Below are 15,419 nucleotides of genomic sequence, written 5' to 3' on the forward strand. Positions count from 1 at the left end.
GTCATATCTTCCTCATGGTGCATGCGTGCAGATATCTCTTGACCTCTGACTGAAGCCTTCCTATTGCCAGGGCAAAGCAGCAACCAGGGATGAGCATACAAATGGATAGTCTGGATTATTCAGCATCTACCTTAGATAAGGCTTGGGAGGTAATGTTCTTACCAGAGTCACTCCAGAGAATTCCATCCAGGCCATGCCATCTTTTCACTATCATCAGGCAGGAGGTACAGAAGCTTGAAGTCCCATAGCATCAGGCTTAAGAACTGCTACTTCCCTTCAACCATTCAGTTATTGAACCAACCAGTATATTCCTAATCATGACAGTTTAGCAATGCTATGGTTACCTAGCCACTAAAATGGACTTTTGTTTTTCTATTTGTGTTCTTCCTTATAAATATAGTTTAGTTTATATTTTCTTGTAAATACTCCTTATAGGATGCAGTTGGCCTGTGATGTTGCCTTGAGTAAGTTTTTCACTGCACCTGTGTGTACATATACTTGTGCATATGACAATAAGCTCGACTGGCTTTGACTTGAGCATGAAAGATAGGCAGATACAATGGATTCCAGTTAATGGGACACATCGGGACTGGTACATTTTGGCCCAATTAAGCGGCTGCAGTTAAAGTTTCATGGAAATAGTTCAAAAAGTATAAAAAACGGAAATTGCCATTTAACTGAGTAACAAGTTACGTATTTAAATGAAGTACATAATAAATTAGAACACTATGAAAATTACTACAGTGTAAATGAAGAAAATCAGCACAGATGCCTAGTGTAGGTAATGGACTGCTTTCATATAATTTTCGATGATTGCATCCTCCAAGTCTTCATTTTCATTGTAACATTCAAGATGATCATCAATACCTCTAATTCTTTGTACTTCCTAACTTGTTGAAATAGTGAAATCATTTCATTTTCACTCCTGGCCTGAATGCTTGGAACCATAGTGAGCAAAACAGTTCTGTGTTGCCTTACTGCTCGTTTCCTGCCATTTTGAACACAAGTATACACAACTGATGCTCTTTAAAAACGGTTTCCTCCAAGCAGTGTAGTGACTAATAGCCACACAAGTGCACGTGTCTGATGCAGTTAGAAACTGTTCACCAACAATCGCCTTTCCTAATTAAGCAGCATTGTTTCCCAAATAAAGGAAGGGAATCCCAGCTATTTTCTCGTTTAGTTTTTGTTTTTTAAGAGCTGTCCCAAATAAGCAGCTTGGCCCGATTAACCAGAGTCAACTGTACTTTCAGTGCAAGACAAAGGGACGGCAATGCAGAATGATTTGTTAAATGGACATTCTGTTAAAGATCCTTGTTACTATCTTGAGGAACAAGGCAGTCTGCATTGTTTCAATGAACAGTATTTGTTCCTTGATCGACATTATTGATATAGATTATTTGGTTTCCCTCCTGCTGCTCTTAAAGGTCTTGCTGTGCATAACTTCCGATACACTCCACGTAACAAAAACCGCATCCCTCCCCTCATTTCTATCTGATTTCTGGCTGGGATCTTCCAATAGCAGATGCAGCCCTCCCCCCTTCTTAAGCCTATTACCCCTACTGGGGCTTAGGCTGTCGACAGCAACTCATCAGAGACCTCTGTCCTGGGTCAGTCTTGCAAGTTGTCTCCAGGTGTAGTCCTTCCTCTCCCCAGAATGAGGTCTTTTGAGCTTCTGTTGGTGTTTCTGTAGCACTGAGGTTTTATGGGATGGGGTTGCTAGCCCCATGCCCAACCCTCCTTTCACAGCCGGGCTTGGGACCGTCCATGGTGGAATTTGGCAGATGTAGAATCTCATACAGTTCTGCCAGTGCTATTTGGGTATTGTTCTAGTCTGCAACCATCCATATGAAATTGGAAAAGCAATGGGCCAGATCTTCTGCTGGCTGGCAGGCTGTCTAGGCTCCTCAGTTACTGCCCTTGAAGGTTGCTTTGATTTGGAGCAAATCTCCCAAAGGTTCTGTGATGCACAGCACAGCTCATTACTTATCTGAATGTAACTGGCTTTGCCCCAGAATTGCCATGCATACCAGTGCAACTCTGTCTCCAGGCTCACCAGCAGTAAAAACAGTCTTTGAGATTTAATGTTTATGAATGTCTCTGGTATTTTTAATTCATTAAAAATCAAACAGTAATTTAAAATACTTAAAAATATGCTTCAATGCAATAAAAACAATTACATACAATTAGCTAAATCGAATAAAAAGAAAATTATGTTGTTGTTTCTCCTTCTCTCCAGAGCCATTTCTTTCCATTGAAATCAGAGGACCTGTTGGAACCTGGTGTGATTCAATGGGCAGAGTTCTCAGTCAGTTTGCAGTTATTCCATTGGACTGTGTGTGTTGTTCAATGGCAGAGTACATGTGTGCTGATTTTCACAATCTGACCTTTTGCCCAGTTATGTTGGTAAAAGCTAGCTGCTATAAACCAGACTGCCAACTTTTAAATGTACAATCCACCCTGATCAAACCAATATAACTCCTAGTGATTCCTAATTGAATTGGCAGTATATATCTACTGAAGTAGAGCAAAAAAAAAACACAGGGTAAGAGTCCAGAGAGAAGGTACAACTGAAGTTCATGTTCAAGTTTCTAGTCATTTAACTGTACACACAGCATCTGCACTGGACTTTGAAGCAAGTGGACCTGGGTTCGAACCCGGCTGGCTCTCTGCACGTGTAGGGTTGAGTGTTCAGCCTCGTAAATGCAAAAACAGTCAAATGCTGAAGAAGTGGCAAGGCTGCCGTCCGATGTGCCACAAGGCATGGAGAGGAGCAACAACTGTACAAATGGTATATACAACCAAACAAAACAATATTTCTCTGGACCACTATATATACCACACACAGCACATGGACCAAAATATTACCATAAATAAGTGAATAAAATATAATTCAAAATGCACGTATTGCACAGTGCAGGTAAACGGTAAACACCTCACTATCCTAGTGACAAGACCTTGGTGGTGACAGAGTACTCATTAGTCTTACAGCTTGAGGAAAGAAGTTGTCACCCATTCTAGCGGTCTTATTCCTGATGTTCCTGTGCCTCCTTCCTGATGGTAGTGGGTCAGATAGATTGTTGGATGGGTATAGGGATCTTCAACGTTGCTTTGGGCTATTCATCTGCAACGCTTCAGTTAGGTGTCATAAGTAGTGGGGGAGAGAGGTTCTGATGATCCTCTCAGGAGTTTTTACAGTCCTCTATAGGGTTGATATGCCACAGTTGTCACTGACTTCATCAAGACCTGTGTGGATGAGTGTATCCCTTCGAGGGCATACCAGACATATCCAAACCAAAAGCTGTGAATGAAAAAGGAGATTCATAGTCTGCTGAGCATTGACTTCATCAAGACCAGTAATCCAGAAGTATGCAAGAAGCTCAGATATAATCTATGGAAAGCTATTTTAAGAGCAAGAAAACAATTCTGATTGAAGTTAGAGACGGAATTGGATGCATGTCCACTCTGGCAGGGTTGGCAGGCCATTACTTCCTATGAGGCAAAACCTAACATCATGAATGGCTGTGATGCTTCACTCCCAGATGAGCTCAATGCTTTTTCTGCTTGCTTTGAAAGGGAGAATAAAACTACAGCTATGAGACTCCCTGCAGCACCCGGTGACCATGTGATCTCTGTCTCAGAGGCCAACATCAGAACATCTTTCAAGAGGGTGAACCCTTGCTAGGCGTCAGGCCCTGATGGTGTACCTGATAGGGCACTGAAAACCTCAATCTCCACTTAATCTTGGATCAACTGGACAGTAGCAACACTTGCGTGTGGCTGCTGTTTACTGATTACAATTCAGCATTCAGTACAGTCATTCCCTCAGTTCTGATCAACAAGCTCCAAAATCTGGGCCTCTGTACCCTGCTCTGCAACTGGATCCTTGACTTCCTCCCAGGAGACCACAGTGCTGATGGGAAATAACATATCCTCGCTGACACTCAACACTGGCACACATCAAGGATGCATGCTTAGCCCACTGCTCTAGTTTTTCTACACCCACGACTGTGTGGCTAGGCGCAGCTCAAACGTAATCTATAAATTTCCCGATGACACATCTATTGTTGGCAGAGTTTCAGATGATGATGAGGAAGCATTCAGGAGTGAGATAGATCAGCTGGTTGAGTGGGGTTGCAACACCAATCTTGCACTAAATGTCAGTAAGACCAAGGAACTGACTTTGGACTTCAGGAAGGGGAAGTCAAGGGAACACATACCAGTCTTCATCAGGAGATCAGCAGTGGAAAGGGTGAGCAGTTTCAAGTTCCTGAAGATCTATCCTGGGCCCAACATATTGATACAATTACAAAGAAGACACAGCAGTGGCTATATTTTATTAGTTTGAGGAGACTTGGTATGTTACCAAAGACACTCACAATGTACCATGAAGAACATTCTAATTGGTTGCATCACTGTCTGGAATGGAGGGGCCACTGCACAGGATTGGCAAAAGCTGCGGAGAGCTGTAAGCTCACCCAGCTCTATCATGGGCAGTTTCCTCCCCAGTATCCAGAACACCTTCAAAGGCATCCATCATTAAGGACCCCCGCTGCGCAGGATGTGCCCTCTTCTCATTGTTGCCATCAAGGAGGAGGTACAGGAGCCTGAAGACACGTGCTCAATGGTTCAAGAACAGCTTCTTCTCTTCCACCATCAGACTGCGGAATGGACAATGAACCCATGAGCACTACCTCACTTTAAACCTGATTCTGATTCTGACGCCTTGCAGCTTCCATACCACACAATAATGCATACCACACGATAACACAGGACACTCTTGATAGTGTTCCTGTAGAAAGTTGTTAAGAGTGGGGGTGGGGGAACTTGCATATCTTAATCTCCTCAGAAAGTGTGTGCCAGTTTGTTCTTGGCCATCAGAATGATGGTGGACTATTTCAGTGAGATATTAAAGATGTCTGTTAAGACCTCCTTTGACTGGGCTGCATTGTCCCTCAGCACCTGACCAGGTATGTTTTGCAGTCTTGCCTCTTTGCACGGGTTTACCCTGGCTAAGATCCTCCTCACCTTGGCTGCGGCCAGATCAGGTGCCTGTTCCTTAGGAAAAGAGGGTGCTTTCCTCGATGTCACATCACTCAGTGCACCAAATCGTGCAAAGAAGGCATTGAATCCATCAGGAAGGGATGCACGGTTGTTGTTGACATGCAGGGTGGACTTAACAATCGGTTATGATTTGTATACATTACCACATACACCGTGTGTCCCTGGTGTTACAAAGGTGTCTGGATTTTCTGTGCGTACTCATGCTTTGCTTTCCTGATTGCATGGAAGAGCACAGCTCCTGCTGACGTTAGGGTGTTCTTGTCCCTCAATCTGACCGCAGTGTCCTGATCCCTGAGCAGTGCACAAATCTCTGCAGTCAGCTGTGGTTTCTGGTTTGCCCTGGCAGTGTAGTATTTAATCACCGTAACATCATCAATGCATTTTCCTATTTACCCAGTCACTGATCCTGCATACTCATCAATGTTATGTGATGATCGTAGGTAGCAGCCTCCCTGAATATGCTCCAGTTCTGCAGTGTTGAGGTGGCCCTTTTGGCCAGGTTCTGATGTCCCTGTGAACTGGTTTAACTTGTTTAACCAGTGATCTGTATGCAGCAATTAGCAAAATGGATCTGTGTTCTGAGTACCTGAAGTGAGGTCGAGGGTGGGGGGTGAGGATACAACCTGGTAGGCTTCACAAACTTGGCTGTAAACCAGGTCTGATATATTCTTTCCTGCAGTTGCGAAGTTGACATGCTGATAGAACTTTGGTAGGACTATTTTTGAGTTGGTATGATTGAATTCACCAGCAACAATAAAGACACCGTAGGGGTAGGTATCAGTTTCCCTGAGTAGCTGTAGTGGACTACAACAAAGAGCAGGGGCCCACTCACTGTGCAGCACCTTCATTATCCACTCGCTAACAAGGTAGACTTGCAGATTTTAGTGTTCTTTATGATCAGCAGTGTTTTCCGGTCATAGAAAAGATGCACAGGACAAGCAATTTCACCATTGATTGGAGCCCGAGTAGTCACGGCATCTGAGCACACCACCATCTTGTGAAGATGTAACAGTTTGAGCATCTGTCTGGCGACATTTACACATGAAACGCAACTGCACTTTCCACTGGTTAACAACTGGACTCAGGACACTCTGGTTTAGAGTATAGTCAAGGGAAGCGGGGATCAGCTAGTTTCTGCCCCTGCTCACTGAGAGGTAAAGTGTAAAACTCTGGTTTAGGTAGAGCATTAGTTGATGTTTCCATTCATGCTGCATCAACTGAGCATAAAAGTATCTTGGATGTTGTTTGTGATAAATATGAATTATTCGGATGAAAATCTAGGTGGGACGATTAGTAACTGTGCACACGGCATGAAAGTTGTGAGTGTTGTGAGTAGTGGGGAATGGTGTTCAAGGATTTGACAGGATATACACCAGTAAGAGATGTGGGCTGAGAAGTTGGAGATGGGGCTGAATCTGGACAAGTGTGAGGTTTTGGCACTTTGTGTGGTTGTGTATAAGGAAAATATGTGGTAAATGGCATGATCCTTGGGAGCACTGATTTAGGAACAGCTTCTTTCCCTCTGCCATCTGATTCCTAAATGGACATTGAACCCATGAACAATAACCCACTTTTTTATATAGTATTTTTGTTTTTGCACTGTTTTTGATATAACTATTTAATATACATACATACTTGCTGTAATTGACTTAGTAATTTTTTAACTATATTATCATGTATTGTACTGCTGCCACTGTTAACAAATTTCACAACATATACTGATGATATTAAACCTGATTCTGATTTTGATATTAAAACTGGATTGTTTTCTCTAGAGCATCAAAGGTTGAGGGGCCTGATAGTAGTATATAAAATTATTGGAAGCATAGATAGGGTAGATGGTATCTATTTTCCAGACTGGAAATTTCAAGTACCAATGGGTGCAAGTTTAAGTGAGAGGGAAGCAAAGTTTAAAGGAATTTTATGTAGCAAGATCTTTACACAGAGTGGTAGATGCTTGGAATGCACTCAGGGGGTGTGGTGTAAGCTGATATGATGGGAACTTCTAAGAGCATTTAAGCGAGCACATGAGCGGGCAGGGAATTGAAGGATATAGGCTACATGCAGGCAGATATGTAGTTTAAATTGGCATCATGGTTGATACATAATGTGGTGGGTTGACAAACCTTTTCCTGTGCTGTACTGTTCTGCCTTATCTTCTATGGCTTCTGGCTAATGCTGTCAAATATCCTGGTTACAAATATGTCAAATATTCTCTACTTGCAGTCAGACATCACAAGTAGAGAAAGGATATGTTAACGTGGACTGCTGTAATTGGCTGACTGTTCATCCCTTGGAATTATCACAGCAAATGTCATCACACAGACATTTTCCAGTCTGATGCTTGAGAGTAATGCACTCAGTGGATAGTAGTGTGGTCAGTGGGGAAGAAAAAGGATGCAAGTTTTGATTAAAAGGAAAGAAACAGGTTTCATTTCTGTAGCAGATTCCACAATCTCAGAAAGCCCCAAAACATTTATAGTGCAGGAGAGGACTGAATGACAGTCTAGATTTCATGGTTAAGTCCCTAATCTCAAACTAAAGGTCAAATTTATTGTCATAAACCATACACATGTATACTGCCAAATGCAAAATATTGTTCCTCTAGAATAAGGTGCACAACACAGTATATATCCACAACACGTAAAGTAATATTACCACAAATAAATGAACAAATAATAAAATATATTCCAGAAGATTGATAATTAGCATAAGGTGCATTCATGACGCAAGTCAAAAAGTTAACAGTACAATGCTACAATGCTAGTGGTTCATTAAGTGATGAGTCTAGTCTTGAACTGTCAACTTGCTGATTTAGAGACAAAGGTACAAGTCACAGAGCCACACTCAGACTGAATAAAAATCAACAGTACAATTCCTACTCTTCTCCCTCCCTTAACCCAGAAAGAGGGAGATTTCATTTGTAGTAGCTGGGCGGTGGGGGGGGGGGGGCGGGGGGGAATGCTGGAACAAAAAGAAATCATGTTGTATTTCAGTTACACAGAGTCCAGATAAGGTTCTGGAGTCTGCGTGCATCTCTAGGCATTGTACCTCAGTTTTGCACAGTTATATATAAATATTAGCACAGCTTACAGAGTTCACTTTTGAAAAAAAAAGTTACATAAAATAGGGCTGCCAGCATCTATGGAAAAGAGTACAGTCGACATTACGGCTGAAATGTTGACTGTACTCTTTTCCATAGATGCTGCCTGGCCTGCTGTGTTCCTCCAGCACTGTGTGTGTTACTTGGATTTCTAGCATCTGCAAATTTTCTCTTTGTTATATAAAATAGGTCTGCATTCCCTTGGCTTTAGATTGAGGTTTTATCAATATATTTGAAAAGTTAAGATATTAGAATGGTTGGATCAAGAGATGTTACTTCTTTCCAAATTAGCCGTAATATTAAAATTAACACCAGCACATTCAGACTAAATGTGAAAGCACTTTTTTCCAGAAATCTTGGAACTCCTTTTCTCTGCTTCTCTGGGTTTGAAGGACTGTCAGTGTGTGTGAAGGAGTGGGTAGGAGGATGGGGAAGGGGCTTGTTTAGTTGTCCTGTTTGTTCTTTTGATATTTGTACTCTTTTGCTGGATATTGTGGGCCTGCTTTGTTGGTGCCAGAACACTTGCAGGCTGCCCTCAGTACATCCTTGTTTGTGTTGGTTGTTAACATAAACAACACATTTCACTGTAAGGTTCAATGTACATGTGATAAATAAATCTGAATCTGAATTCTGTCACACCCCCTGACTTCCAACACCTATGATGCTTGAGTCATTAGAAGTTTCAAGACTGGACTTACTAGTTTGTTTGAGGACTAAAGAGCAGTCAAATGCTCTTATTGGAGGGATCTATGTCCAAGATCATCAAACTCAGCACACAAAGGTTCAGTTTACTCCTAACCAGTTAATTCTGTGTTGCAACTCCTGGAGATACAGTAGGTCCACCTACTGTTGGAGGAGACTGATGAGGTAGCAGAGTTTGTCTGTGAATACTGAATACTGGTGATAATTGGCACCTTGGATGACAAAATGTGGAGGAGGGCAAAGAATTCCTCTATTCCAAGGAAAGGAATAAATTGTCCTTTCTCTGGTGAGTCATTCCCTATGAGCACTTAATGAACTGCATCAGTATGTTTGAGTAACCTCCCATTATAAATAGGAAAACATACACCAAATAAAGCTCCCAGTAACTGATATATTTAGATTTCAGGGCAAGGTGCTGCTGATTCTAGGAATTTTGATGTGTTTGAAACATTTTTGTTTCTGTTGAGAAACAGTTTGAGAAGTATATGTTCTTTACCAACTAGCGGTAGGCAGGAACTCAGCTCTTCAAGAAGAGTCAGTTGGTGACCTCTATCTTGTGCCGATGGTGGGAAGTTAATCAAATGGGTAAATTACTGGACTAGCAAGATGGACTAATAGTCCAGAGATCTGAATTCCAATTGCACTACTGCAGCTGAATTTAAATTCAGTTGATAATTTATAATTTAAAAAAAAGCCTTAATAACAATGAATACAGAACCACTGGAGCAAAAAAAACACTGTAAGAACACAGAATCTGGTTTATTATCACTGCTATTTATCGTGAAATCTGTTGTTTTGTGGCAGTGTACAGTGCAATATATAAAAAGTACTATAAATTACAGTAAGAAAAATGTAAAAGTGAAAATGAAGATCAAAATAATATGGTAGTGTTCATAGGTCCATGGACTGTTCAGAAATCTGACAGTGGAAGTGAAGAAGCTATTCCCAAACCATTGAGTATGGATCTTCTGGCTCCCATGCTGCCTCCTGATGATACAGTGTGAAGAGGGCATGTCTTGGGTGGTGGGGGTCTTGAATGATAGATGCCACATTCTTGAGGCATTGCCGTTTGAAGCTTCCTTGATGGTGGGGAAGCTAATGCCCATGATGGGGCTGGCTGAGTTTACAACCTTCTGCAGCTTTTTCCCGGTTGTTTGTATTGGCGCCTCCATACCAGATAACCAGTGCTCTTCATGGTACGTCTGTAGAAATTTGCTTGAGTCAGTAGGTCAGGTAGCATCTATGGAAGCAGAGCAATATTCAACATTTTGGGATCAAGACTGAAGAGTGTACAGGGTAGAGAGCCAGTGTAACGAGAGGAGAGATGAGACAGGAGCTGCCGGGTGGAACCAGGTGAGGAGGGGCATGATGGCGGATGGAGCCAGGTGAGGCGAGGGGAAGGTAGATTTAGAGGTAGTTGTTAGAAAGTGATAAGTGAGAATGTAAAGGGCTGCAGATTTTGGAATCTGATAAATAGAGAAAGTGATGAGTGGAACCAGATGAGGGAGGGATGATGGGCATATGGAACCAGTGAGGCAGCAGAGTGGGTTAAATGTATGGGTGATAGGCAGCTGGGCTAAGGTGGGAGAGTTGAAAAATGTTGGTTAGTGGAGCTGAGGTGTTGAGGGTGGGTTTGGAAAAGCGGGGGAGGGGCAATGAGAGAACCCAGGTGGATCAGAATTAGAGAGCAAGGAACACTATGGGTTACCTGAAATTAGAAAATTCAATATTCATAACCTTAGGTGCAGACAACCCATATGAAATGCCCTCCTTTTTTCAGGAAATGGGGTTTCCCTTGAACTCTGGTTGATGGAGCCTTCATGCACTCAGCTCCATTTCCCACACTTAAGTTAGAATATAGAATATAGAACAGTACAGCAAAGGAACAGGCCCTTTGGCCTACAATGTTGTGCCAAACTAATAAATCTAGTAATCAAATGCCCGATTAATCCCTTCTGCCTATATAATGTCTCTATCATTCCTGCATAATACTTGCCCATCTTGAATGCTTCTGTCAAATTTGCTTCTACTGCCACCTCTGGCAGCACATTCTCAGCCCACCTTCCCCCAGATAGAACAGACATCGAGTTTCCTTGGTTCTAGCCTTTCACCCTATCAATCTCTGCTGTCAGTTGCTACACAATCTGATTCCTTTCTGTTTTCCACAGGAACCATTGTTCCTGTCCACCCTTCCCTATGCCTTACATTTCAACAACAGGAGGTGCAGCACCTTCTCCCTCACCACCATCCGGAGCCTAAACATCCCTTCCAGGTAAAACAGAGACTCACATACCTCCTCCAGCCCTGTCTGTTGTTTTCAGCGCTTGTGCTGTGGCTACCTTTACGTTGGCAAGACCGAGTGTAGACAGGTGCTCTCTGTCCGCAGTGGATCCCTTGAGCTCTTGGTTGTATGTCATTTCAACTTCCCAATCTCACACCGACTAGTCTGTCCAATACACACAAAATGCTGGAGGAACTCAGCAGGTCAGGCAGCATCTGTGGAATAGACTAAACAGTCAACGTTTCACACCAGATCCATAGATGCTGCCTGGCCTGCTGAGTTTCTCCCGCATTGCTTTGATTTCCAGCATCTGCGGGCTTTCTCTTGTTTGTGATCTGACTAGTCTGTCCTCAGCTTTCTCCATTGCCATGGTGAGGCAAAGTAGAAGAACAGTACCACATATTCCACCTGGGTAGTCTACAACCAATCATACGAACATTACATTTTTCCTATTTCAGGTAACCCATACCTCCTTTGTTCCTTTCCCTCTCATCTGATTCACCCGTGTTCTCACACTTGCCCATCTTTTCAAATATTTCTCCCACCTGGTTTCGTTTGTGCATTGTGCATACACTCAGCCCACTGGATCTTCGACCAGTTTTCTCTAGTCTCATTTATCAGCTTCCTTACCAGATTCCATAATCTCCAACCTTTTGTCTCCAATTATCACCTTCTAGCCTCTGTCTCTACCTCCAGCCCCCCTCCCTTCCTACCCAGGTCCACCTACCCAACATCTCCCTCTTTTCCTGATTCTACCTATTGCATACCAGCTCCTGCCTCAGCTCCCCCACCAACTCTTTATGGTGGCGATCTCCCATCTAGATTTGAATCCTGACTCGGGATCTCAATTCAAAATGTTGACTATTGCTCTGCCATACCAGGTTGCTCCAGCAGTTTGTTATTTTTGCTTCAGATTCCAGCATTTGCAGTCTCTTGTGTCTACAAAACTACTGGTTTGTTGTAAAATCCTATCTAGTTCACTAATATACTTCAGGGTGAAAGTTTGCTATACTTAATTTACCTAGATATAACTTAGAACAGGGATTCCCAACCCTTTTTATACATTGGACCTCTACTATTAACCAAGGAGACCCCTGGTTGGGAACCCCTGCTCTAGACCTATGATTTTAAGTGTTCCATGCAATGGCCAAGCAAAGCATTATGTTCAGGGTTAATAGGGGTGAGTATGAAATGCTGACCATACTGGCATTACAAATATTTGTTGACAAAAATATTTTTAAAAAGAAAGTAAGAGTTCCTTTGGTAGCAATAAATGAAGAATCCACTATCATTTCAAAGAATTCCAATAAGATTATATTGTCACGTTATATACATTAAAGCAGATGCTCCATGCCAGCGTGGGGTTCAGTGGTAGCAGCTTCACTGACATGTCACAAGGTTGTAGGTTCACTATCCAGGTTTGTTCCTCATTATAGTGATGCGTTCAACCTCATTACTCCCTCACTAGCACACTACTGCTCTGTCAGTCTAGATTACATGGTGCCACAAAATAGACTTGTTACAAAATTGAAACCCAGGGGATGAAGGAAGCAATGAGAGAATGGATGTGAAATTGACTGAGAGATGGAAATCAGAGTAATAGCAAATGGTTGGTTTTAAGACTGGAGTCTACAGTAGTGTTCCCCAGGGCTTACAATTAGGGCCAGTGCTCTTTTTGCTATTTATTATTAGTCTGTACCAGTGATGATGAAACTCAGAAATGTATGAAAGTGACAAGGAAATCAATAGACTTTTGAGAAGACAGACAAAGATGAGCTTATGCAGAGAAGTCATACATTATTTGGGAGGAAGATTAAGAAGACACAATGTAAACTGAATTCTGTAGTTTTTAAAGAATCATAGAAACTGGGATGTGTGGGTGTTTAATCCATTCAGAAGACTGTTATAGAGGTTATAAGACCTGTGTTTTGTAGAGCACAAAACCAAGGAAGTTATAAATAACTTTATAAATGATTGGTTAAGCTTTAGTTATAGTATTGCATCCTGGCGTAATCTGGAATACACTGTCTGAAAAAAGCAGTGGAATAAAGATTCGACTGTAATATTCAAAAGGGGAATAAATTTAATATAAGAGAATGTATACAGTAATACAGCCTGAAATCCTTCGTCTTTGAAGACATCCACGAAACAGAGAAAAAAACCCCGAAGAATGAATGACAGAAAATGTTAGAAACTCGTGCACAACAACAGCAAAAGCTTTCCCCCTCCTCCCATCTGCTCCAGCAAAAGCATCAGCCCCCACCACCAACCATGCAAAGCCCCCAGAGACCATAATCTAGAGTCATCAAAACATTTATTGTATACATAGGGAACGGGCAAGATGAAATAAACAATCTACCAGAGAGCTGCATGGCCAGGTTAGGGCATTTCATTCACTTGAATACTCTAAAATTCTGTGAACTTGACTTGAAATGGGATGATGAGATAGGGACCAAGGTGATTCTATGTGTTGGCTAAATTACTAACTTTCTATTCAGTGCAGTATGAAGCTCATATAATTTGTTTTTTGATTGCTTCAAGCATTGTGACTGTTTTAATGTATACTTTCAGGCACAGAATCAGAAGACTGTGGCAAGGATGTGAGAAAGAAAATTGAAACAATGCGGCTCATTAGAGAAGGTAATGATCTGGAAGAGTGAAGGGTAAGAATGGGGACTGATAAGATGCTGAATTAGAGGAATTGACATAAAGGCATTTCCCCACTCCCAACTTTCTTTATGTAGTGTCTACGTGAACTAGCTATTTCACCTCTCCTTTCAGATATGCCAATCTTTGGTCACTGTCCAGCCCATGATGAGTTCTTCCTTGTGGTGTGTAACCAGTGTGGACAAGTAGTTAAACCTCAGGCATTTCAGATGCACTGTGGTAAGTCATTTTGTAACTGAGCATCTTTGGGTCATAATAAGACAGAAGAAAGTATATACCTATTAGATCTGATAACCCAGAGGCACATATTGTTAAAGCATCATGTCGGTTCAGCTCACACCTCACTGGAAATGTGTTCATGTAATACATGTTTCAAATCTTGTGTAATTGAGAATGAAACTTGTTTAAATCTGACTGTTAGATATGTGGGTTATGACCGAAGAGAAAAAAAATTGAGTTGTTTAGCACTTTAGTGCAAGGGTGTTCATTAGGTATTTTAAAAACAATAATTAGCAAAATTAGTGAAAAGTAAACTGCCAATATTTACAAAAAAGTATCTACCAGCAAACACAATAACAGTTCCATACTTTACATAAGAACATAAGAAATAGGAGCAGTTGTAGGCCATCCGACCCATCGAGCTTGCCCAGCCATTCAATAAGATCATGGCTGATCTGTCTGTAAACTCAGCTCCATCTACCTGCCTTTTCCCCATAACCCTTAATTCCCTTACTATGTAAAATGTGTATGTGTTGTTTGTATACTGCACTTAAGGTAGATACTTCTGTTTATTTTGTAATATGATTGTAACTATATTGTGGGATGCATTGCATTTTAATTCATGTGCACTCGTAAGTTAACTCCGTGGGTAATTAAAGATGGCCTGTCCTGGTGTCTAAGAGAAAATGGGGCAGATCATTTTCAGTGGAAGAGAGAGATCAGGACTGTCAAGAGTTCACACTGGATGAAGTAAAGGGATAGATAAGATAGAAGTACGAAAGTTGTTTCCATTGGTAGGTGAGACTAGAACTAGGGGACATTGCTTCAAGATTCAGGGGAGAAGATTTAGGAGAAACTATTTTTCCCAGAAAGTGGTGAATCTGTGGAATTCTCTGCCCAGGGAAGCAGTTGAGGCTTTGTCACTAAATATTTAACGTGAAATCTCTAATTTGAGAATCTTAAAGGGGTTCAATTTCTTGCAGAGAGAAGACATGGGTCTCTGAACAAACTGTCAGCACGAAAAGCTCCTGCCTTGAATTCCCCAAACTCCATTCTGCAGAAATCGCGATGCAACAGTGTTCAAACTGCAGTTACCTCCAACCATGGCACCAGATCCTCCAAAGAGAAGCTGCACAGCCCTGGTAACAAGGTGCTACAGTTAGATGTGCCTTCAAAGGGACCAAAAGAAAATCTGTGGTAATTTAGTTTTCTTTTTGACCTTTAATCCAAATAGGGGAAAAATACAACTCGTTTTCTAAATTAAAGCGGCTCATGTTTGTTATAACCATAAATGAAGAACTCACCATTGATGGTAAACTGGGGTTATTTTCCTAAGAACATTAAAGTTTAAGGGTAGATTTAATGCAACTAATTAAAAGTATT

At 41.6% G+C, this 15,419-nt stretch overlaps 1 protein-coding gene across 3 annotated transcripts in view; it reads left to right on the forward strand.

Annotated features, from left to right (window-relative positions):
- The window catches only part of LOC140717217 (ataxin-7-like protein 1), a 42,140-nt gene that overhangs the window by 6,408 nt on the left and 20,313 nt on the right, over positions 1-15,419 (forward strand). For 2 of the 3 annotated variants that reach the window (XM_073030540.1, XM_073030542.1), the window contains 3 exons: positions 13,722-13,790; positions 13,932-14,036; positions 15,020-15,233. In XM_073030540.1, coding sequence (XP_072886641.1) covers positions 13,722-13,790; positions 13,932-14,036; positions 15,020-15,233 — 388 coding nt within the window. The remainder of the gene's footprint in view (positions 1-13,721; positions 13,791-13,931; positions 14,037-15,019; positions 15,234-15,419) is intronic. The other variant, XM_073030541.1, reaches the window with a different exon arrangement.

This window comes from Hemitrygon akajei, chromosome 27 (genome assembly GCF_048418815.1).
Source record: "Hemitrygon akajei chromosome 27, sHemAka1.3, whole genome shotgun sequence".
Lineage (NCBI taxonomy): Eukaryota > Metazoa > Chordata > Chondrichthyes > Myliobatiformes > Dasyatidae > Hemitrygon > Hemitrygon akajei.